We start from the raw sequence: 24,213 nt of genomic DNA on the forward strand, positions 1-24,213 counted from the left end.
GCTGTGGGGAGCCTCGCTCTCCGTGCCGGTGGCCCTCGCTGGGTGGGGCGGGCCCAGAGGCACCTGGAAGGTGTGACTCAAGGTCCCAGCTGGGACCGGGCCAGGTGCGAGGAGGGGAATGGGGTGGGGACGTCAGGCAGCGCCGGCGGAGAGGGGCCGGGCCGGCAGGGCAGTGGCTGGCGCTCAGCGTGCCTGCGCCCAGGGTCGACGTGGACTCCACACGTGCGCATCGTCTTTGATCCCAGCTTTATTGGAGCCGCTGCCCCCCCGGGAGGCGGACACAGCCCGTCAGAAGCCCCCGGCTCTCCTGAGCGGCCCTGCGGCGACACGCAGCGCCCGGCCACCCGCCCTGCCCCGCCCGGGCCACACGGACCCCTCACCCCCGCGGAGGGCCCTGCTGTCAGCTGGGGGAGGCCCGGACAGTGCGCACGACTCCGGGCGACTCCTGGCGCCAGGGCCCGAGAGTCTGTTTCAAGCAGAAGGAGGAGCCCGTCTCGGGGGCAGCAGCCCCCCCAGTACCCAGTGTAGGTCACAATAACTTAAGACACTATAGACATCTCAACACTATATAACAACATAAGTTAACCAGGTGCCTCGGCAGAGGGCGGCGGCGTGGACGGGGGCCTGGGGCCCGTGGGGCGGGGGGGGTGGGGTGGGGCGGGGCGGGGAGGGACATGGGCCTGGAGGGTCCCAGGACAGCAGCTAAGGGGGTGTCCTGGCATCGTTAGGGGCACGGCCCAGACAGTGCCGCTCGCCCCAGGCTGATGTCCAGCCCAGGTGGCCGGTCAGCCGCCCGTGGTATCTACGAGGAAAGACCCTAGTTCGGGGCGGGGTGTGGGCAGTGGAGGGCGCACCGGCAGTCACCGCACACCAAGCTTCCCAGCAGTCACCTCTGCGGCTCGGTCTCCTCGGGAGGTGGGAGCGTCGGCAGAGGACACGCCTGCCCGAGACCCCGGTTTCTCATCTCTCCCGTCCCCCACGTCGATTAGAATGAGCCGACCCCCTCCGCTTCCCTCTCCCAGGTTTCAGGGTGAGTGGACTTCAGGGAGGGCCTGCATGGTGCGGGGGCGGGGGGACGGGGGTGTCAGGTGGGGCCCTAGCACAGGGTCGCCTGGACCCAAGCTCTCTCCACATCAGGGTCCGGGTGAAAGGCCAGGATGGGCAAGGACAAACCCTCACAGGCATCTCTGGGGGTGCAGAGCCCGGGGAGGCAGCGGGGAGGGGTGCAATGGATTTCTCAAGGCGTGGGGGCCGCCTCACGCCAGCCTGGGCGTCCCCAGAGCTTGTCCTCTGGGGCCAGGGGCCATGGGCTGTGGGTCAGGACACCCAAGCCACGGCAGGCACCCCCACTCAGGTCCTGGGGCCTCTGGCTAGTGATGGGCCTCAGTGTCCCCCTCTGTCCAATGAGGCCAACACCCTGAAGACTCCCGGCCCCCCCACACCCCGCTCAGTGCTGGCCTGGGGTCCCGCTGGCTCCGGGGTGGGAGGGGCTCTGTAAACTGCGAGGTGCCAGGCTGGTGAGGGCTGGGGGGCCACAGGTCTGGGGAGGGATGCAGCCTGAACCTGATCTGGGGGACAGTTTGATCGGTTTGATGGGGTTTTCTAAAATCTTTCTAAGAGAAGGGAGCAGAGGCCCTGTGCAGGGCTGCCCTCAGGGGTCCCCTGCGGCCATGCTGGTCACCAAGCCCTGCCCGCTCACCTGGGGGCCGAGCGCACACAGCCACCCGTCCCGGGCAGAGCCAGGCGGGCCTCGGAGAGGAACGGGGCAGAGGGCGTGCGCTCCACGGGGTGCGGGGTCAGGGCCAGCTGGCCCTGTGCTGAGTCCTCCTCTGGTTCTATGAAAACATAAATAATCTGTCCACGTCTGCCCAGCCCACGCCAGGGTCCCGCAGCCGACGTGGCCTGAGACAGTCTCACGTGGGGCCGGCCGGCGTGGCCTGTCCGTGTTCACCCCACCAGGCAGAGCGGGGGTCACGCAGAGTCCTGTCGTCTCTGCTTTCCGGGGACACGTGTGTCCTCGAGGCTCCCCTTCCCGGAGAAAAGAAAAGGCATCGCTGGGCCGGGCCGCGGGCGCTGTTCTGCCACAGGAAGCGACGGGAATGGCGGGAAGGAGCCGCGGGACGGGGAGAGGGTGCGGGGCCCAGGGGTTCCTCCCGCGTCTGGAGCCCCACCGTCCGCAGCCACCGCTGCCCAGCTGGCCGCCCGGGGCCCGGAGGCGGAGCCCGCGTGCAGACGCGGCGGGCGGCGGGCGCGGCCTCACTTGCAGGTGAAGACCTCGGTGCGCTCGCTGCACGTGTTGCACTTGACGAAGCAGCACCAGTGGAACTTGCAGTTGCACTGCCAGACGCGCGTGTACTGGTGCGTGTTGTAGCCGCGGCCGCAGCACATGGTGTCGCAGCCGTCGGCGCCGGGCGAGGTGCGGTTGCACAGGCGGCCCTGCGTGCCCACGCTGCCCGTGGCCGCGTCCTCCTCGCAGTAGTTGGGCGACTTCTCGATGTACACCAGGTCCGTCTCCGTGGGCTTCTGGTAGCTGCGCAGCTGCTTGATGCGCAGGAAGGTGGGCTGCCGCAGGCGGCTGGCGCGCACGGCCTCCACCTGCACGGCCGCGTGGTACTTCTCCTTGAGCAGGTGGCCCACCTCGCGGAACTTGGGCAGCGTGGTCCAGCAGGTCTTGGTGGTGCAGGAGCCCGACACGCCGTGGCACTTGCACTCCAGCTTCATGCGCTCCTCCAGGACCTGCGGGCGGAGCGGGCTGAGCGGCCGGGGGGCACCCCTCCGCCCGGGACACCCCTCCGCCCGGGACACCCCTCCGCCCGGGGCACCCCTCCGCCCGGGACACCCCTCCGCCCGGGACGCCCCTCCGCCCGGGGCACCCTCCGCCCGGGGCACCCCTCCGCCCGGGGCACCCCTCCGCCCGGGACACCCCCCCGCCCGGGACACCCCTCCGCCCGGGGCACCCCTCCGCCCGGGGCACCCCTCCGCCCGGGGCACCCTCCGCCCGGGACACCCTCCGCCCAGGGCACCCTCCGCCCAGGGCACCCCTCCGCCCGGGACACCCCTCCGCCCGGGGCACCCCTCCGCCCGGGGCACCCCTCCGCCCGGGGCACCCCTCCGCCCGGGGCACCCCTCCGCCCGGGGCACCCTCCGCCCGGGACACCCTCCGCCCAGGGCACCCTCCGCCCAGGGCACCCCTCTGCCTAGGGGCACCCCTCCGCCCGGGGCACCCCTCCGCCCGGGGCACCCCTCCGCCCGGGACGCCCCTCCGCCCGGGACACCCTCCGCCCAGGGCACCCCTCTGCCTAGGAGCACCCCTCCGCCCGGGGCACCCCTCCGCCCGGGACACCCCCCCGCCCGGGACACCCCTCCGCCCGGGGCACCCCTCCGCCCGGGGCACCCCTCCGCCCGGGGCACCCCTCCGCCCGGGCACCCCTCCGCCCGGGACACCCCCCCGCCCGGGGCACCCTCCGCCCGGGACACCCCCCCGCCCAGGACACCCCTCCGCCCGGGGCACCCCTCCACCCGGGACACCCCTCCGCCCGGGACACCCCTCCGCCCGGGACACCCCTCCGCCCGGGGCACCCTCCGCCCGGGGCACCCTCCGCCCAGGGCACCCCTCTGCCTAGGAGCACCCCTCCGCCCGGGGCACCCCTCCGCCCGGGGCACCCCTCCGCCCGGGACGCCCCTCCGCCCGGGACACCCTCCGCCCAGGGCACCCCTCTGCCTAGGAGCACCCCTCCGCCCGGGGCACCCCTCCGCCCGGGGCACCCCTCCGCCCGGGGCACCCTCCGCCCGGGGCACCCTCCGCCCGGGACACCCTCCGCCCAGGGCACCCCTCTGCCTAGGAGCACCCCTCCGCCCGGGGCACCCCTCCGCCCGGGACACCCCTCCGCCCGGGGCACCCTCCGCCCAGGGCACCCCTCTGCCTAGGAGCACCCCTCCGCCCGGGGCACCCCTCCGCCCGGGGCACCCCTCCGCCCGGGGCATCCTCCGCCCGGGGCACCCCTCCGCCCGGGACACCCTCCGCCCAGGGCACCCCTCTGCCTAGGAGCACCCCTCCGCCCGGGGCACCCCTCCGCCCGGGGCACCCCTCCGCCCGGGGCACCCTCCGCCCGGGGCACCCCTCCGCCCGGGACACCCCTCTGCCTAGGAGCACCCCTCTGCCTAGGAACACCCCTCCGCCCGGGGCACCCCTCCGCCCGGGGCACCCCTCCACCCAGGGCACCCCTCCGCCCGGGACACCCCTCCGCCCGGGGCACCCCTCCGCCCGGGGCACCCTCCGCCCGGGGCACCCCTCCGCCCGGGACACCCCTCTGCCTAGGAGCACCCCTCTGCCTAGGAGCACCCCTCCGCCCGGGACACCCCTCCGTCCGGGGCACCCCTCCGCCCAGGGCACCCCTCCACCCAGGCCCCCAGCCTCCAGCCCTAGCAGAGCCAGCTCCCCCAGTCTCCCCGCTGTGTCACCCGAGTCAGTGTCTCCCCCTGAGCCTCAGTCTCCTCACCCGCTAAAGGGGCTGCTGACCCCCCTACCGAGCAGGCCGTGGAGGGGCCGTGAGAACATTCGGAACGGGCAGAGCCGGGCACACGGTTATCCGAAGTGCGTCACGGGCCCTCCCCGCAGCCCCGCAGGAGCCGGGGCGATGGCTGCGGGGAATGGAGGCCTGGCTGCCTGAGGGGCGTGTGCAGGTCCCAGGGCAGCTGGGGGAGCCGGGCAGGGGGCGCCTCAGGTGGCACCAGACCCAACGACAGCGGAGCTTCATCGCTGGGGACCCCGGCCCGGCCCCCTCCCTGCCCTCCTGCCGGGGCTGGTCCTGGCGTGCAGAGGTTCTGGGCCCCGCAAGCCCCTGTGCGTGTGGGGCTCTCCGCGCCCCGTTTGCTGCGGGGGGGGGGGGGGGGTGAGCGGGTCAGTGAGGCGAGTCTGCTGGGAATTGGTCCTCCTCCCGGCTCTGAGCGGCGTGAGGGGCGCAGCCGTGTGCTTTCCGGGGCCTCCCGCCCCGTCCCCCGAGGGCCGGTTCCCAGCGCCAGCCCTGACCCCGGCTACACATTTACCCGGATCGAAGGGGCCTGCCAGGGAGCTGATTGAAGATGCGAATCATTAGCCCACGCTGCGGGGGCCATTTGTCAGCTGTCCCGCCCAGCCTCACTTCCCCGACAGCCAGAGGAGCTGGCTGCCCTGCCCCTGCCCCTGGCCAGAACCCCAGCCCTGCCCAGAACCCCAGCCCTGCCCAGGACCCCAGCCCTCTCCCAGGACCCCAGCCCTGCCCAGAACCCCAGCCCTGCCCAGAACCCCAGCCCTCGCCCAGGACCCCAGCCCTGCCCAGGACCCCAGCCCTGCCCAGAACCCCAGCCCTGCCCAGGACCCCAGCCCTCGCCCAGAACCCCAGCCCTCGCCCAGGACCCCAGCCCTGCCCAGAGGAGGAGGCCCACAGGGAGTGCAGGATTGCAAAGGGGCGAGAGGGACAGCCCACAGAGCCGGCCGCTGCCCCATCTCTCTTCCTGCCCTGGCGGCCTGGGGCCTGGACCTCGGCGAGGACGTCGGTCCCGGGCTCATGGTCCAGTGTGGGGAACAGAAGGAAACTGACACATAAAAGCACCAAGTGCAGGGGCTGTGGGAGCCTCCGCCTGCCCTGGGCCAGGGTGCCAGCCGGAGGACTTCCTGGAGGAGGCGGTACGCGCACTGCGTGTCTATGGAGATCACTAGGTGGAGAAGGTGTGTGCGAGGGGGTGCAGCACCAGCCGTCCTCGTCACTGCAGAGGGAATATTTGGCCCAAATGAGCATCATGTGTGTGCGGCGGCCGTGAGGGCGGCGGCCGTGAGGCCGGCGGCCTGGAGCTTGGGGGTGGGGCCCTCAGCTCCTGCGTGGATGACACCCTGGGGGGTACTCAGACCTGGGACTGCAGGGCCATGGGGTGTCGGGGTCCAGGGCACAGGCCAGAAGCCGGGTCTGAGGGTCTGGGTCAAGGGCGGGACCCTGGTGGGACCCCTTTCCCAGGGGAAGCACCCCTGGGCCTCCTCTCGGCCTCCCGCCCCCTCCCACCCATGTCTCCTCTCCTGCTCCCTCCTCGCCCTCTCCACGTTCATCTTTGCGCTCCCCTCTCCTCAAAGCCCCTTCTTCCATCACTGGCCCTCCAAGGCCTGGGTGTTCCCCTGCCCTGGCCACTGCCCACTGTGCCTGCCCCTCAGCCAGGAGGTGCCCACACGGACGCCCGCTCAGAGCCCCTCGCCTGGGCGCCGCCCACCCCAGGCTGCTGCGCAGGGATTCCTCCTCAGTCGTCTGTGACGGCCAGAGACCTGGCCCGGGCGCCCACACTGGAGGCTGTGCCGGCGGCTGGTCCCAGCTTACCTGCCATCTGCGTGTCCAGTTTGGCTGAACAGCTGCCCCCCTCTCTGTGCCACCTGCCCTAACCCCTTCCCTCTGTCCCATCTTCCTATCAGCATCAAGGCCACGAGGACCGACTCCCCCTCCCCCCACCTGGGGACCCTGTGTGGCGGGACCGGGGCCGCCCCCAGATGGAGCCGATTGGCAGCTGTTTGCAGAGCGAGGGGCCGTGTCCTCGCTTGGCTGGGCCCCGCGCCCGCGCTCCTGGGAAGTGATCACAGGAGGGAAGAATGCGCCGTTTCCGTCTCGTGCCCTCGAGATAAGAGCGACAGCGGAGGTGGCGCCAGCCCCGCGGCCCTGAGACCACCCGGGCGGGTGCGGAGAGACCCCTGTACCCAGGAGGGCCGGGGACTGAGCGGGGCCCTCCCCCAGCCTCGGTGCCCCCACCGCCAGGGGGGGTGGAGGTGATGGGGCTCCAGGAAAGAGCTGACTTGGGGGTTCTTTCTGGAATAAGGGGTGTCCCCACTCTGGGAACAGATTTCAGGAATGGCCAGGTTAGGGGGATCACAGGCCGGGGCACCGATGTCCAAGGGAGCCCGGAGCCCAGCGGAAGAGGGGTGAGCAGGTCTCACGCTCCGCCTGTCTGCCCCTGGCCCACAGGGGTGTGGGGGACCACGTGCCAGCCGAGGGCGGGCTGCAGAGTGCCCCCCTCAAACACACATCCACTAGGACCTCAGGTCGTGATCTTATTTGAAAACTGGGGCTTCGCAGATGTAACGGAGGTGAGACCTGAGACCATGCTGGACCAGGGTCAGCCCTACGTCTGAGGACACGTCCTAACAAGAGACAGAAGAGGAGACACGGGGTAGGGGGAGGCGGGGGGCACATGCAGACGGAGGCAGAGCCTGGATGATGGGGCCACAAGCCAGGAGCACCTGGCGCCCCCAGGGCTGGAAGGGGCAGGGAGGACCCTCCCCTGGAGCCCTCTGAGGGAGCACGCCCCGCCCACTCCTGGCTCCAGCCTGGGAGAGAATGGGTTTCTGTCTCTTTAAGCCCCTCCAAGGGCTCAGAGCAGCTTTGGGGGGGCAGCGGGCAGGGGGACACGGTGCACTGCCCACCGCACAGATGAGGAGACAGGCTCAGAAGGGGGCCTCACAGGGGTCAGGGACAGCTCTGGCACCGAGTCCTGACCGCTGACCACTCACAGCCCTTTCCTGCGGCCGCTCTGTCCCCGACGGCCCTCGAACTGCTGACCCCTCCCCTGACAATCTCTTCTCCTCAGTTCACAGCTTCAGCCCAGTGCACCCCCACATGCTGGCCCTCCTCCACCTGCATCCCCCTGGCAGGCCGGGACCCTGCCCAGCCTCCTAGCTCTCCTACCCCCATCTCACCCCCACCCCCACCCCGGGCCCAATCCTGCCGGCCTCCTGCCCGATGCACTTCACCAGCTGTCAGTCTCCGAGCACCCCCAAGTCCCGCGCCAGGCCAGCATGGGTTCACACGGGCCTCAGAGCCGAGTCAGACTCCGCCCTGGCCCCTGAGCTGCTCGGCCCCACTCTCCCTCAAGGGTCTGCGATGGCACCTGTGCCCAGGGGGCCACCCTCCGGCCTGGCTGTCAGCCCTTCACCCAGGCCTGCTCGGCCTGCCAGTCTCCTCGGCTGCCCAAACCCCTCGGCTGGGCCGGAGGCCCGGCTGCACTGCACGCGTGACCTGCTCACCCCCTCCTCCTTTGGGCTCCAGGTTCCCTTGGACATTGGTGCCCCGGCCTGTGATCCCCCTAACCTGGCCATTCCTGAAATCTGTTCCCAGAGTGGGGACACCCCTTATTCCAGAAAGAACCCCCAAGTCAGCTCTTTCCTCCGCGGGCTCCCTTCCCCACGTCTCCGCGGCTCGCTCAGCCACCTCCTCACGGAGCAGTGGCCAGGGCCCAAGGGGGACAGTGAGCCCTTCTTCCCAGGGGTGTGGGGGGCCCCCACTCCGGGCCCAGCCACTGCAGAGGCTCAGGGGAGGCGGTCCATTGCGGGCTCAGCTAAGCCTCCTACCCCCTCCCCCACTCCCAATGCCTCCAGGTAAGCGAATCGCCTCCCTCGGCCCCCCAGGCACCGATCTCCATCTGCCTGTGCAGAGCAGCCATTCTGACCTCTCTTCCCTTAGGTTGTCAAGTGAAAAACTGACAACAGCCAAACAGTAGCCACCGGAGTGAATGAATGAAAACCACACCTATTGGATATGTTGGATCAGCAAAACAACGATGCATGTTTTTGGTGTGCCGAGGAATTTCTGTAATTCGCTCATGTGCCGGGAGATGACAAAGGCTGACAATCTCTGGCCCAGAGATGTGCCTACACACTGTCTGTGAGCTCCTGGAGGCAGACCGTGTCACTCCTTCCTTCATTTACACGTTCATTTGACCAAAATGTAATAACCTCAACAGAAAAAGCCAAACCCTTGGCCTGGCGTCCAAGGCCTGTTCTGGGCCGGCCCTGCTTGCCCGCCCTTCCTGCCCCCCCAGCTTGAGTCCTTTGCAGCCTCGCCCCCTTCCCCCTTCCCCCCAGTGCCACCTCCTTCTGCCTCTGCGTCTCCGCTCTGGGGTGTCCTTCAGGCTCCCGTCGCCGCCTCCAGGAAGCGTCTGCTTGCCTCCTGCTGGTCCCCTCTCGGGGACCCTGGGTGTGGCCTCTGCTCCGCTCAGGTGCACCCTGTTGGTGCGGGACAGCTCCCTGGCTAGGGTCACGTCTGACTCCTCCCTGTCCCCGTGTCCCACCCAGCCCTGGCACAGAGGAGGGGCAAGGAGCGTTGGTTGAGTGAATGAGCGAGCGGCCAGTGGCCTCCAGGGTGGTCCCTGGGGGCAGTTTCATCTCCTGGCCTGGAAAGGCAAGCCTGCCCGTGCCTGCAGCGCCCCTCGGGCCTGGCGCCCTGGGTGCAGCCGGGGCTGGGAATCAGACCCACAGAGGCGTTCTGCTCCGCTGCCTGCCCTATCTCTGGCCATCTTGCCGCCACGGTGGCCGCTCCTCCCGGCCCAGTATCTGGGGCCTGCATCTCCCCGAGGCAGGACTGGGCCCGTGCTGACCTCTTCCCCAGTGTGTCCCTCCTGAATGTCCTCCATTATCCTCCCCCCATGCTGCATCCACCCTGTGCACGAGTGCCCCTCCCCCCAGCTTGGGCCCACCCTCCCAGGCCGCTCCTACCGGAGGGAACACCCCTTCCTTAGGTCTCTCAGGGCAAACTGAGCCAAGACTGGCCCCTCGAGAAGCCTTTCCTGGTATCTGGTATGCCGGCATGGCCCCTGGGACCAGCGCAGGGACATGGGACTGTCGGCTGGGGGCCTGCCCCACCCCGGGGTCCCCAGGCCGGCCCTGCTCCCATTCTGCGTGGACAAGGGCCTGTCTCCTCCTCCTCCCAGGGCTCCCTGCGGGGAGGCGGTGCGGGCACATCCCTTCACCACTCCCGGCCTCAGTTTTCACACCTCGGGAATGGGAACAGCCAGGTGCGTCCCTCAGAGCTGCTGGGAGGATCGCCCACACCGCACCGCCAGGGTCCAGGCTCCCAGCTCCCACCGCCTGGAGGGGCGCCCAAGGCTGGGGAGGTCAAGGCCCGGGGACCTAGCGGCCCCGCCTGCCGCCAGCCCCGCCCACTCCCCGCCCCTCTCGTCGCCCCGCCCCTCAGGCCCCGCCCACCGTAGCCCCGCCCCTCGCGCCTACCTTCCGGCCCGCCTCGTTGTTGTGCAGGTTCATGAGGCGCCGCGCGTTCTTCTTGATCTCGCGCGCGTCCACGAAGCGGCGGGAGAAGTCGATGCCGTAGCGCACGTCGGCCGAGCAGCCGCCCCACTTCCAGCCCTCGGCCTGGTTGTAGAAGCCCTGCTTCTCGCGGTCGCAGCCGCAGTTGCTCAGGTTGCCCTGGCTGCAGGCGGCCGTGACCGCGTGCGCCACGCCGGCCGCCGTGATGGCGTAGGTGAAGGCGGCCTCACGGCTCCCTGCGGGGGGGGAGGGGGGGACGGGCAGACACGTGGGCTCCGGGGACCCAGGCGCCCGGCGCGCGCCCCCCCGGAGCCCCTGACTCAGCGGGGCGCCGTTCCCCCAACGTGGGCGGCGCCTGTGACAGGTGTGGGGGCCCCCCCACCCCCCACTGCCAGCGCTGCTCCTCAGGGGCCAGTCACGGCCGCCGACGCCGTGGGCTCCCCGGCAGGACCCACGCGGCCTCTGTCCCCGCCTCCCTCCCTGTGACCCCCAGGCCCAGGCCTCCTTCGGCCCCTCCACACCCGGCCTGCGGGGCCTGAACCGCCCGGACGTGGGTGCGGCCTCCGCCTCCCTCTCCCCAGGGGCAGGCCTGGGGCCTCCGCCCGCACCTCCCCCCGCAGCTCTCCTCTGCCTGAGCTGGGCAGGGTTCCGCAGCCCAAACCCGAAGCCTGCGCCCACCCTCCAAGCCCAGTGCCCACCCCCCGGCCTCCGTCCGTCAAAACGACGCCCCTCCCAGCGCTGCGCACATGCCCTGGGGTTACCTGGTCTTTTTGGTGGAATCCCCTCTCCTTCCTGCCCAAATCCTGCCCCTTCCTACCCTGTTCCCATGCCTCCTCCTGGCAGCCCTCCCAGGGCACCGCCAGAGTGAGCCCTTGCCGCCGGCCTCCTTCCGTCTGACCCTCTCGGCTCTCCGCACCGCCCGTCTCGTTAGCCCCACCGCGGACTTCCCGGCTGCACCGGGTCCGAGGCCCCTGAGAGGAACGGGTCCAGCTCCAGTTCTTTATTCTCCACGGCCCCTGGGCAGGCATCCTGGCCCGTCTCTCGGCCCCCTGTCCCCGTGCCCATGACCAGAGGCCCATGTGGGCCCAGCCCGGCGCCGCGGGCATAGGGCTCAGCGGCGCTGCCGGGACCAAAGCCCCACTCGATGGACGAGCCGGAATCCCACTGCCTGGCAAAGTGCTCACGGGGCAGGGCCGGCTTCCGTCTCGGGAGGAACAGCTGGGCACCCGCGACCCCGGCCGTCCACAAGCCCGAACCTGTGTCCCTGGCTGCTGTCCCTGCTGCCAGGGGCTGGGGTGACCCTCCAGACTGAAGGAGGCTAAGGGTCAGGTCAGGTCCATTCCATAAACACCCATGAGCACTGACTGCCCAGCCTGTGCTTGGCGCTCAGTGTGCTCTGGGGTCCACCTCCTCACCCACTAACCGCCGGGGGGCTCACTTAGATGGGGTCCCCGTTCTCCCGGGGGGGCTCACCCTTGGGGAAGTCCTTGTTCCCTGGGGGCGCTTCCCTCCCAGCCGGGTCAGAGCACGGCCCCCCGGGGACCAGCTGGCCACAGGGCTCTGCCCCCGGCTCCTTAACCAGCCACCCTTCAGCACCGGGCGTGGCTCTGAGGTGCCCAGTCCCTGTGCCATCAAGACTGGCTGACCAGGGACTCCCACAGACACAGGGAGGGGAACATGGGAATCACCTCCCGGCTCTAAATTAGGCCACTGCGCTCGGCAGGGAAGTCCGCTGGGTGTGGGGCGGCTATTAAACTCCTTGCTGGTGTTGTCCAAGCCCAGCAGAGCCTGCCGACGAGGTCCCAGGACACACAGGCAGGAGTGATCAGCCAGGCGGGTGCCAGGGAAGGAGGTGACTATGGGACTCTGCAAGAAGGGGCCGCAGGGAGGCATGGGACCTCAAAGGATGCCTGACCTGCCTCGGTGGAGGTGGAGTCTGGGGAGGCTTCCTGGAGGAGGTGACACCTTAAAGTTTAACAAGAAGCACGTGTTAACTCCCTGTGAGCGCGTGTGGCGTCTGAGTGTGTGTGGACATGTGTAGTGTGTGCACGCGTGGTGTGTCGGTGTGTGTGCACATTCCTGGCCCCGGCAGGAGCCAAGGCGCAGAGGTGTGACAGTTTGGTGCTGAGGCTGCAGCGGTATGAGGTCAGAGTAACAGGAAGGAGGTGGTTGAGGTCTGGGGGAGCCGCCTGAGGTGGCCAGAGACATCCTGGGACGCAGGCGGCACTGTGCGGGGCTGGGGTCGGACGCGGTGGCCTCGGAATCGAGAGCTCAGGCCACATTGGGTGGGCGTTCCGGAACTGGTTAGAGAGGTCAGCAGAGCTGTGCGGGCCAGGTGGCCGTTGCTGTCACTCAGCAGCTGCCCCGCATCCCAGCATCCCTCTAACCCCTCACATCCGGGGCAGCTTTCCTCACCGTCCCCATCTCACAGATGCGCGCCCGGAGGTACCGGCTATGAGACGGATCGGGGCTGAAGCAGGATCTGAAGGCAGGCAGGGGAATCAAGGCCCAGAGGAGCAGCGGGAGGGGCTGGGGGCCTGGGGCGCAGGTCACGGGGGGTCCTCCTGTCCCCGGCGTGGCCCCTGCAGCCAAGGGACCTGGGCAGCAGGTGCAGCCGCGAGGGGAGGGGGTGCTACGTTTGGACAGCCTGGATCTTGGGGGGCGGGGGGTAGCGGGGGGAGGGAATAGCAGCTAGCCAGCAGGTGCACGCTGTGTGGGGGTTCGGGGAGCTCAGGGAGACCCAACCGGCTTCAGAGGGGGCATGACACAAGCTAGGCACCCAGTGAGGGGGGGGGGCGGCGGGCAGAGAAATCACAGGCGATTGCGCAATCTGCCAGGAGGCCCGGCCGGCCGGGGAGTGAAAGTCCTGCCCAAGCAGGAGGCGGGCCTGGACCCTGCCTGACCCTCTTCTCCCCTCCCCTCCCCCTGCCCCCGGAGCCCATGGGGACTCCTCCTGAGCCCCGGCAGGCTGCTGACTGTGCCTGCGGAGGGCGTGGCGGGATCTCCCCATCCTTCGCCCGGTGCCTGCTCCCACCTGGCCAAGCCCAGACCCGGCTCAGACTCGGTTACTCATCGGTTACTCACCGGGCCGCCACTCCCGGTAATTCCTTCTTTATTTGGTTTTAATGAGCCAAACCCTCTTGTCTCACCATGGAGACAAGGTGGGGGGCGGCATGGAGGGAGTCCTCGTTAGGGGAGAACCCAGGAGGCTGCCCTAGGTCCTGGATCGTGCGCCCGCACGCCGTACACTCACCCTGTTTAATTCTCACGGCAGCCCCGGACAGACCTGCACACCGGCTCGGGGTCCTCGGAGCTTGCCCGGGTCAGTGTGCCCGGCGTGGAGCTGGGAGGGTCCCTCCCCAAATCACACCGGGGCCGCCCGGCCAGTCCCCAGGTTGCTGCCCCGGGGGGAGCGGGCACGAGGACTTGGGAAGCTCCTCAAACCCTCGGCCTTGCTCAGCAGCTGTCCGGCCCCCTGGCCTCTGAGATGACCTCGAGCCCCGACGGCCTGACCCCACCGGACCCCGCCCACCACTACCTGCAGCCCAGCTTGGCCACATGGACACTGGCCCCCTGTGGGCAGGTCGGCGGCCGCCAGGGTGCACCCCTCTTGTGCAGTGGACCATCCAGCTGGGCCCTGCCACCGGCCCTGGGGGCGCTGGCCCTCTCCCTGCCTGGGGTGCCGGCCACTGCCCACAGGCTCGCCAGGCTCTGCACGCCGCTGGGCCGGCCCCCGCTCCTGGCAGCCCCGTTGGAATGAGGTGCCCCAGGGGCTCAGGGTGGTGGGCAGGGGCAGCTGACCCTTTAGTGCACCCCCAACTCAATGTTCCCAGTACCCCCAACACAAGCAGGGCTGGGCTGGGCCTACACTCACCACCTCATTCTGTCCCCACGACGGCCCAGGGACAGACCCTCCTGACGAGCCCACGCCCATCGAGCCTGTGACCCATCGGCCACGTAGGGCGGGAGACCCTCACCCAGCCCACGGCCCCGGGCAGCGCTGGGCACAGACAGGAGACGTGGGCACCCCTCACCCTCACCGAGTGGGAAGCAGGGCAGGGCGGACCGGGACCCTCTGTGCTCACCCGAGCCCCGGCCGCCCCTCCACACAGCGGAACATCACAACAGCAGAGCCCTCAGGGACCCCGGCCTGTGGGTAAACCGAGGCTCCCGGGCCACTCGGGACCATCCAGGCCCGCCCTCTCTTTCCTGTGGGCCATTCAGAATCAGCCCTCACTGCCCCGTGGGCTCCAGGCCCAGAGGGAGCAGACCTGGCCCGCCCTGCCCCCCGCCCTCGGTGATGCCAGCCGGACCCGCTCCCGGGGCGAGGGGCCTCGCCTTCCCATCATCCCTTCACCCCGAGGACGCCGGGGACCAGGCCGACCTCTGTGAGCGGGCGCTGGCGGGGACAGGGGTGCCGCATGCCCGAGCACAGCGGGGGCCTGGGCAGAACAGAGCCCACTGCCCTCCCCGGGCAGAGCTGTGCCCACCCCCATGCCAGGGGCTCCCACACTGTCCACTCAGAGCTACTTCCACTTCCTCGCCCCTCGGCCCAGAGAGGAGCACACGCTGCCCGAGGTCACACAGCAGCTCAGGCAGTGAGGGGAGCCCAGGCCTGATATTCCGGAATGACTCAGGTTTGGGGTCACACATGTTCCCAGAGAGGGGGCTCAGAGGCCGGAACCTCGCATTCAAGTCCAGACCCTACAACGGGCCAGTTGGGTGACCTCAGACTGACAAAGAGACCTTTCCGTGCCTCAGTTTCCCCACCTGCAAAATGAGGGTGATGGCCCTGATCTGGCCAAGTCACGTGGCAGATGGCCCAGCACAGAGGGTGGCTGAACTGAGCATCATGCCTATACATGACACACACTACACACACATCATGCCTATACATGACACGCACTACACACATATCATGCCTATACATGACACGCACTACACACACATCATGCCTATACATGACACACACTACACACACATCATGCCTATACATGACACACACTAGGCTCTCCATGAGTGTGCACACGTTTGGGCATCCGTGTGTGTAAACCTCTACATGAGTCCCCATGCTCATGTCCCGGGCATGTGGCTGGGCTCACCCCGAATGTGGCTCCGGAGCGTGTGCGCCGGCGTGCGCCCCGTGGGCCGGCCCGTGCTGTGGCCACAGTCCCGTTCACCCTGCCTCCCCGCCGAGCTGTCCTGCCCTTGTTTAAAAAAGGAAAAGAAAACTGGCCTCTTCTCTAATTCAGCCACAAAAAAGCACGTAACCCAGTTAAAACTAGGAAAAGGATCCGATAGCCTTTCTCCAAATGAGGTACAACGGCAATGAGCCCGTGACGAGGTGCTCAGCATCGCCAGCCCTCCGGGAATCACAAATGAAAACCCCCACCCGGCCGGCGGGGCTCAGCGGCTGAGCATCGACCTAGGAACCAGGAGGTCAGGGTTCGATTCCCGGCCAGGGCACAGGCCCGGGTTGCAGGCTCCATCCCCAGGGTGGGGCGTGCAGGAGGCAGCCGATCCAGGAGTCTCCCATCATGGATGTTTCTATCTCTTCCTCTCCCTTCCCCTCTGAAGTCAATACAAATACATATTTTGTAAAAACCACTGTGAGAGAGCACGGCCCCTGCTGCGTGGCTGAAACAGACAGGCAGCGAGCAGCGGCGGCGAGGAGGTGGCGGGATCGGACCCGCACACGCCGGGCAGCCACGCCTGCAGCCGCTGGGAGCCGCTCAGCCGGTCCTCAGCTGCTAAGCATCGTCCCCGAAGGACCAGCAACCGCTCCTGGGTACGTTCTCCAGAGAAAGGACACACGTGTCCACACAGCACCTCCCAGCAGCAGCAGCCACACAGCCCAGGTGGAAACGGCCCCCGCGGCCACAAACAGGAGGAGGGACAAAGACGCTGTGGTCCGTCCACGCCGCGGAACACGGCTCAGCCGCGGAGAGGAAGGAGCCTGCGCCAGGCGGGCCTGGACCACACCCGCCGTGAGAGCGGCCGGACCACGGCCACGTGTGCGTGAGTCCATCCCCACGGAATGGCGGGGCGGGCAGGCCCACGGGGGCCGACAGCAGGTGGGTGTGGCCACGGCTAGGGGTGCAGAGCGGCTTTTGAACGAGATGAAAAGAGTCCAACATGGACTGTGGTGCTGGCGGCACACTGAACACACGCCACGCCACGGGACGCACACGGTAAATGGGTGAAGTGTGTGGTGTGAGGGGATGTCGCAACAGAGCTGTGATAAAACAGCATCTGATGGTTTTAGGGGACTGCATATAGCTTGTCCTACTCGCTTTAAACCCTCACAGCCCCCCCCACACACACACCTCGCAGTTAGGGTGCTCGGCTCAGAGGAGGCAGGCAACTGGCCCGAGGTCACGTGGCAAGCCAACCACAGAGCAGGGATCTGACCCGGGACCCCAAAGTCTGTGCACAGACCCCTCGCCACGCGCCAGGACTGGGAAACCTCGCGGCCCCGCCTCCCACCTCCTGCCCAGGCCTGGGCTCAGGCTGCCTGGGTGAGCCCCGGTGCCGTGCGCTCTCGCCCCTCCCTTTTCTCGCTCCCTCTGCGGCCATCCGATGTCTCCCCAGCACCAGTACCGCCCTCCCTCCAACCAAGCCCCCGAGTCTGGGGGTGAGGCCCTCAGCCCCACCCATCCCCGAGCCCAAGACCAAGCACCCAGCAGGCAAGACTGACCCACTGCAGCCCAGGGGGCGGCGGGAGGCGTTCGCAGGGGCCGGGGGCAGGCTCAGCCCACGGAGGGGTCATGGGCAGGGTGGCTGGAGGGATGGGGCAGAGGACGGCCAGGGAGGGCCCCTCCCAGGGAGGGAGGCGCTGAGAGCAGCAAGCCGTGCGCAGGTGCGGGGAACAGTGTTCATTCGGGCAGAGGGAACAGCAATGCTAAGGCCCTGGAGAGAGAATGAGCTAGGTACCCACTCACGGACGCCCAGACGTGCACAGTGCGGAGAGCCCGTGTGTGGTATGTGTCTCGCGTGTGGGCGTGAAGCTCAGCTCACCCTCTGTGCAGAGAGCCGTGGGAGCGGAGACCCAGGGGCATCGTAGACACTAGTGCTGTGCATGCTCGTGTGTGTGCATGTCTGTGTGTGTGCGCGTGTGCCTGTGTGTCTGTGTGTGTCTATGTGTGTGTGTATGCGTGTCTCTCTGTGTGTGTCTGTCTGTGTGTGCGTGTGTCTGTGCGTGTCTCTGTGTGTGTGTGACTGTGTGTGTCTATGTGTGTGTGTATGCGTGTCTCTCTGTGTGTGTCTGTGTCTGTGTGTGTGTGTGCGTGTGTATGTCTGTGTGTGTGCGTGTGACTCTGTGTGTGTGCGTGTGTCTATGTGTGTGTGTGTGTGTGTGTGTGTCTGTGTGTGTCTGTGTCTGTGTCTGTGTGTGTGCGTGTGACTGTGTGTGTGCGTGGGTACTGCCGACCTCTGTCCTTCCCTCTCGGTCTGACTTTCCCCACGTCCCCCTGACCCTGTCCCCGTCGGCATCCCCGGCCCGGCCCCGCCCGCCCAGCGGGGCTGAGTCAGTGTCTCCGCCGGGCCCAGCCCATCCCGTTGTCATAAACAGAGCAGGCAGAGCTCCCGCCGGCCCCAACACGCCGGCCGCCCGCGCCCCGGGCCTTTGTTCTGACCCAGCGAGGCCCTCACACGCGCAGCCCTGCAGGTGGGTCGCGCTCCAGCCGGGCACGGGGCGCGCCCGCCCCGGAGTGGGTAGAGCTGGCCCCAGGCCCCATGGCGAGGGGCGACCTGGACCGGAACCCCGGGGCCGGGGCCTGAGCTGGGCCACGTCCAGGAGCCCCACCCTGCCCCGGGTTCCTGTTCGGGAGTCAGCCTCGGCCAGCCTGCCCTCCTGACCGCCCGCATCTGGTCTCAGCAGAAGCTGCCACCGCCTGTGGGGGGACAGGCCCCTGCCCGGCTGGCCAGGGGCAGAGCCGGACCTCGGGGTCACACCTCAGCTCTCCCCGGTGTGCCCGGGCGGGCACTGGCCCTCGTGCGCCTCAGTGTCCCCGCCTGTGACGTGTGCACAGTGGGGCGGGAGCGGAGCGACGCTGCTGGCAGTGGGCGGTGGCTGCAGCCACAGAAATGACCCTCCCGAAGGTGGTGGCCGCAGGCGTGGGGCTCGAAGATGGCTGTGGTCGGGGCTGGGCCAGGCCCAGGTCTTCAGACCCCCATCCATGGAACCCCTCGTGGAACCCTGGTGTGGGCACTGGAGCCGTAAGAGCCTTCCTGCCTCCATTCTGTGGAGAGACCCCAGGTCCTGGAGGAGACTGGGCTCAGCCTCAGCCCCGGTCCAGATGGGGAGACTGAGGCCCAGAGAGAGCACGGCCGTGCCCCAGGTCACACAGGGAGTGGGCAGCTGGCCGGGCGGGGCTGCCTCCCTGGCAGTGCCCTCTCCCCTCCTGGGCCACCCTGCCTGCTGGGGCCCGGCCAGCGAGGGTGGAAATTCCCTCCCTGGACCAGGTCCAGGCGGCCTCTGAGGGCCACGTGAGCGGGGCAGCCACGCCCAGCCCGGCACCCCGCTCGCTGGCCAGAGGCTCGCCGACCTTCGGGCTTCCGCGCCCCCGAGGGAAGGCCATGGGCACCTCAGAGCCGCCCCCTCCAGGGCAAGCTGGCCCCAGGCCACACGGCGAGGGGCGACGTGGACTGGAACCCAGGTCTGTGTCCTGAGCTGGCCGTGTCCTGTCCAGGAGCCTGCACCCTGCCCGGGCCCCTGGGAGGAGACAGCACCCCACCTCCCCGGCCTCCCCGCGTCCTGAGACAGGAGTGGGCTCCAACCGCTCGTGCCCGGGGACGTCCCCTGGCGGACAGTTGAGCCCAGCTGTCCCTGGTGTCCTGGCTGCTGGACCCCGAGCCTCACAGACGTCTCTGTGCTGCCTCGGGCCGCGACCCCAGGCCGAGGTGGGTCGGGAGTGACCGCGGACAGGACAAAGGCCTGCTTCCCTCAGACCCGGGGCCTGAGCCCGGCCCCGTCCACACCCTGGGGACCCCGAGCCGTGGCAACACCTCTCGCCTCTCCCAGGCCTGGCACAGCGGGCGCTCCCTGCACAGGCCGCCCAGGGACGGGGCTGCCCAGGAAGCAGCTGGCCAGCGACCTCCGCCCGCAGCGGAGCTGGAGGAAGTCCGGGGGAGAGCCAGGTCGGGGTTCGAATCTCCGCCCCCGTGGCCAGGTGGCAGCTCTGACCCCGCCCGCAGCGGGGGCCTGGCAGGCCACCGCAGAGCTCCTGGCAGCCACACCGGGTGGAAATGCCGGGGAACTTCACGTTTAGCCCATCTGGCCGATAGCACCGTGCCCCCGGGTCGGCAATGAGGCCATTAAAGAGCTTTTCACTGCCTCTTCTCTTTCAAAGTCTCCGGAATCGTACCCTCGTGCACCGTCCAGTTTGCACGTGCCACGTCTCAGTGCCCCCGGTGGCCGAGAGGACCTGGCCCTCCTGGGATCCGGGCAGGACCCCTGGCACACAGGAGGCGCATGGGACCTGGGTCGCCCCCTCTTTCCCAGGACCCCTGCCTCTCGGAGTCCCACTGCGACCTCGGACTGTCCAGGAACTCGTGCCTCAGGGGTGGGCAGCGCGGTACCCGGAGGGTCTAGGTCTCCTGTGATGCCCGCGCCGGCCTTGAGGGGCTTTGCTGTGCCCATACAGAGTGTGGCTGCGGGGCTCAGGGCTGGCTCCCAACGCCAATCTCCGCCACGGAGCCAACGGGACGGAGACAGCGGCCGGGGCGGCCACGTGAGCCGGGATTAGGGTGGCCCCTATGCCTGGTCATGTCTGAGTGCCACATGACGGGCGGGACGCGGTGTCCCATGGCCGCTGGGGTGGGCTCCGGCGGGGGCGGGGCGGGGCAGTCCTCCCACGCCTGCCAGGCCGGCAGCTCGCACACCTGCCTGAGCGCTCCTGCCCTGCCCTCCTCCGGCCTCGGGTCTCCGCACCCTCCCGCTCCCCCTCCTGCTCCCGAGGTTCCTGGGTAATACCGGGGCTCTCTGGCACCTCCACCTGGAGCCCCCTCCCTGTGCTCCCCCAGGCCCCTCCGCGTCGCTCTGATCCGCCCTCGGGTCTCCCCTAACTGGCCGCCCGTGCAGGAAGCCCTGGCCACAGTCCCGAATGGAACACGAGGCCCGTTAGCAACGTCCTGCCCTGCTCGGGGGCCCTGGAATACAAGCTTCACCCCCAGTTCTCGTCCATTCTTCCCCTCCCCCACTTCATGACGACAGCTGAGCTGGGGACACATTCACCCCAGTGCGCACGCGCACGCACACACGCGCACACACACACACACACACACACATGCACACGCACACACACACACGCACGCACGCACACACACGCTCTTTTTCAGAAGAGACAGTTCAGGAGGGGCCGGGGCCATGCTCCTTCAGTGGGTGAGGGGAGGCCTGTGGGCACAGGGAGGTCACAGGTCAGGAGGGACCGTGTGCAGCGGCTGGAGGGGGCGAGGGGGGCCTCGCTCCGCGAAGGGCCAGAGCCACGGCAGCCGGGGGCCCAGGCGAAGCCAGCGCAGGTGCCACCAGGAAGCTGAGCTCCTCGGCCAGGGGTCCTCAAACTTTTTAAACGGGGGCCAGTTCACTGTCCCTCGGACCGCTGGAGGGCCGGACTATAGTTTAAAAAAAAACGATGAACACATTCCTATGCACACTGCACATATCTTACTTTGAAGTAAAAAAACAAAACGGCAAAAACAACCGCATGTGGCCCGCGGGCCGTAGTGTGAGGACACCTGTCCTAGGGAGCAGTGAGTGCCACCCCCCCAGGAGGCGCAGGTGCCGGAAAAGGGGCTGGACCTCGGCACAGGGGCTGGCGTGCCCCTCTCAGGGGTCCCTTCAGTTCTCAAGGTGCAGGCCTGGCCCAAGGTCACAGGCACGGCCCGAGGGGCCGCCCCCCCACCCAGGCCGTCCCCCTCTCGGGGCCAAGCATTCATTGTCGCCGCTTGAGTGGCTGCTCCCACAGTGCCCCCGGCTGCCTGCCAGCTCATGGCCCGGCTCCCATCTCGTGCCCAGAGCGCCCGCATGCCTCTGACAAGGACCGGCCTGGGCCCCGGGAGGAGCGAGGCGCTCGCTCGGGCCGTCCCAGCACCCAGCCCGCTGCCTGCAGAGCGCAGCCCAGCTCCAGCGCCAGGCCCTCTGGGGAGGGGGCCAGCGGAGGCCTGGCCTGGGCGGGGAGAGCCCCCAGCCCGGGCAGAGTGCGGGGCGGGCTCGGGGCAGGTGCTGGGCTGACCTGGGGCTGAGAGCAGGCGGATGGGCAGGAGGGTGGGCATGAGGATGGATGTGACTACGGCCTGGCTGTGGGCATGGAAAGTCAGGCGGGGGTGGAAAGGCGGAGGCCCCTGGGGGAGTCAGCAGAGCGGAGGGAAGGGTGGCCCGGGAGGAGGGAAGGGGCTGGTGTGCTGGGGAGAGAGGAGGGAGCAGGAGTGACACAGGCAGGGCTACTCAGACACCAAGCTGAGGCGCCGCTGTGTCCCGGGCAGTAGGGAGCCACTGCAGGTTGTGGAGGGAGGGAGTCACATGGCATGGGCGGGCTGGGGGAGGCAGGAGGAGGTCCTGACAGCTGCCCGGGGAGGGCCAGGGGGCAGGGGCAGAGGTGGACAGAGGGGTAGCCGGGTGACCGCTGAGACGACTGGGTGGGCTGGCCAGGGGTGGCCCCGGGGCGCGCAGACTGGAGCGGGGCCCAGAGGGAGCGGAGACACAGAGGAAGCCGGCGAGGGGGCCCAGCCAAGGAAGAGGGGTCACTCAGCCACACAGAGGCCACACGGCCTGGCCTCGAGCGGTGGGAGCAAGAGGAGGTGAGGCATGGGGGGGGGGGGGGCAGCTCGGCCGAAAGGTTTGCCTCTGGAGGCTCATCGCAGGGGGGCTCTTAGGGGGCTCCCCAGAAGCAGAGCCCGAGACGCGGACGCTGCGGGAGCTCAGGGCATGAGGACACCGAGCAGCCCCCCTGGAGGCAGCGGGACCCCATTCCCCCCGCACCCCGCTTCAGCCCGTCCTTGGCTGTGGCTGCCCCTCCTGCGGCCAGAGCTGCAGACCCTCCCAGACCCATGCTGGGCTGAGGCCTGGGCTCCAGGAAGTCAGGGGAGCTGAGAGCCGCGTCCTCACACAGGTGCCTGGCTGGGGACGGCCACGGGGGCGGGCCAACGCCACGCGGGCTCAGGCGGCCTCTCGGGCTCAGGCGGCCACAGGCACCGGCGTTGACTGAGGCACCGAATGTGAATCCCCCGCCTGGGCCCGGCCCCAAGGACAGGCTCAGCGGGGCCACGGCTCTCTCACCCCAGCTGGTGACCCCAGCCCTCGGCCAGGCCCCGGGACCACGCCCACTGCCCGTCTGCCCAGCGAGGCACCGAGGTTGTCCAGAGAGGAGGCTGGATCTGAACCCGGCTCTGCGAGGTTCTGAACCTCACGCTGCCGGGACCCGGCGTCCTCGGCTGGGCCGGGGGGGTGCTCGCAGCTGCCTCCCAGCCCGGAGCCTCGGGGCCAGGGCCAGGCAGGCAGTGGGCACCTGGGCTGCGCTGGATGGGCGGGCAGCCCCCCCTCCCCAGCTGGCACCTGGAGGGAGGAGCTGCACTTGGGTGGTGGGGCCCCAGGGAGGGGCGGGGCCCCCTTCCCGGCTGTGCCAGGTGCCACCCACAGGCTGCTCACCGCAAAGGGGCCCCCGGGGGCTCTTCCCTGCGCCGCCCAGCCCGTGCCCGCTCCACGCCCCGCAGAGCTCTGGCCTGGCCCGGGGCCCAGCAGCTGTGGCGCTTGGCTCTCTGGGACCGGAAAGACGTGCTGTGCCCACACGTTCCCAGGCCCACCTGTGCCCTCCCCTCAGGCTGGCGTCTGAGAGAGAAAGGTGCCCTGCGTGCCTGGCGCTGCACCCCAAGGTCCCTTCCCCCTCTGACCCCCACGATGGCGGGGGGGGTGCTGTGTGACGGTCCCCACCTCCCTCAGGCAGCAGCGGTTTCTGGGGCACCGGCTGTGCGCAGGCCCGGAGCGGCCCCGGGGCCCACCCAGCAGAGGGCCTGCTCGCTTGGAGCGCACTTTACAAATGAGGAAACGGACGCCCTGAGCAGCCCTGAGGGGCAGGTCACACGGCTGGATTCCAACCCAGGTCAGACGCTGGAAGTCACACTTCTCCCTCTCCGCCCCTCGCTGGGCCTCAGTCTCCTTGCCTGTAAAATGGGCGCGATGGAGCCTCCCGGGGCTGGGAGGACATGGAGACACGGCGAGAACCGTGCAGCGGCACCGCCAGCAGAGATCATGCCGCCCCCCCTCCTGAGCTGCCCCTGCCCAGGGAACTGGAGGAGCACCCCTCCCCCCGCCCCCCCGAAGTCCTGACTCCACCTGCACACCCACCCACCCTGCCTCCCGCCCTCGGACGGCACCCCACGCACGTGTGATCACGGGTGACCACGTTTCCCTCTGCCTGAACTCCTTCCCCTCTCGGGGCCGTGGCAACATTCACGCCACAGCTCCTGAGGGCTGGGCCCCGTTCCCACCAAGCCCCCGCAGCCCCACGTGGGATCCACCACGGTCCCCCCAGCTCCGGAAACAGCCCTGCAGACCAGGGGCGGGGGGGGGGAGGGGGAGATGGAGGTCCTGGGCACGCACAGCCGCCCAGCAGCAGGGCGCGCCTCCAACCACTGCCCCACACTGCCCGGCTCGTGTCCATGCCAGGATGACGTCCCCCAGCCCCCAGCCCGGCGCGAGGACCCTCGTCCACTCCCACGGGCTGGCTCCCGCAACGCCTCCCTCGTCCCAGCGGTGGCAGGGTCCCCGGGGGCAGGCCGGTCTGGGTCTCCCTGGGGTCCCGGTCCCCCCAGGCCAGGCATGGAGAAAGGAGATGCTGTGGCGGAGTCACGGTCAGGGGGCGGGCCTGGCCGGGCGCCCGAAGCCGGGGTGCCGGGGTCCCGGAGCCTGGAGGCGCCCTTACCTACTCGGAGCTCCTGCCCGAAGACCGTCTTCTCCCCGAGGGCGGAGCAGTTCCAGCGCCCGAAGCGGAACTGGTACTGACACTCGTTGATGCCCATCTGCGCCCCCTCCCCGATCACAATGATGGCATCGGGCCGGCTCTGGCAGATGGCGCGCTGCCGCGGGGCCAAACCGGGGATCTTGTTGCAGATGATGTTGGCGCCGAGGGCCACGACGGACGACAGCGCTCTGCGGGCGGGAGAGGACG

At 69.2% G+C, this 24,213-nt stretch overlaps 1 protein-coding gene across 2 annotated transcripts in view; it reads right to left on the minus strand.

Moving 5' to 3' along the window:
* Positions 1 to 646: 646 nt before the first annotated feature.
* WNT7B (Wnt family member 7B) overlaps positions 647 to 24,213 on the minus strand; it is a 44,462-nt gene continuing 20,895 nt past the window's right edge. Inside the window, exons 2-4 of one of the 2 annotated variants that reach the window (XM_054718580.1) lie at positions 23,972 to 24,194; positions 10,016 to 10,287; positions 647 to 2,736 (exon numbers count right to left, since the gene is read on the minus strand). In XM_054718580.1, coding sequence (XP_054574555.1) covers positions 2,257 to 2,736; positions 10,016 to 10,287; positions 23,972 to 24,194 — 975 coding nt within the window. In that variant the 3' untranslated portion in view covers positions 647 to 2,256. Of the gene's footprint in view, positions 2,737 to 10,015; positions 10,288 to 23,967; positions 24,195 to 24,213 lie in introns of both variants that reach the window. The other variant, XM_054718581.1, reaches the window with a different exon arrangement.

Source organism: Eptesicus fuscus, chromosome 7 (assembly GCF_027574615.1).
Source record: "Eptesicus fuscus isolate TK198812 chromosome 7, DD_ASM_mEF_20220401, whole genome shotgun sequence".
Lineage (NCBI taxonomy): Eukaryota > Metazoa > Chordata > Mammalia > Chiroptera > Vespertilionidae > Eptesicus > Eptesicus fuscus.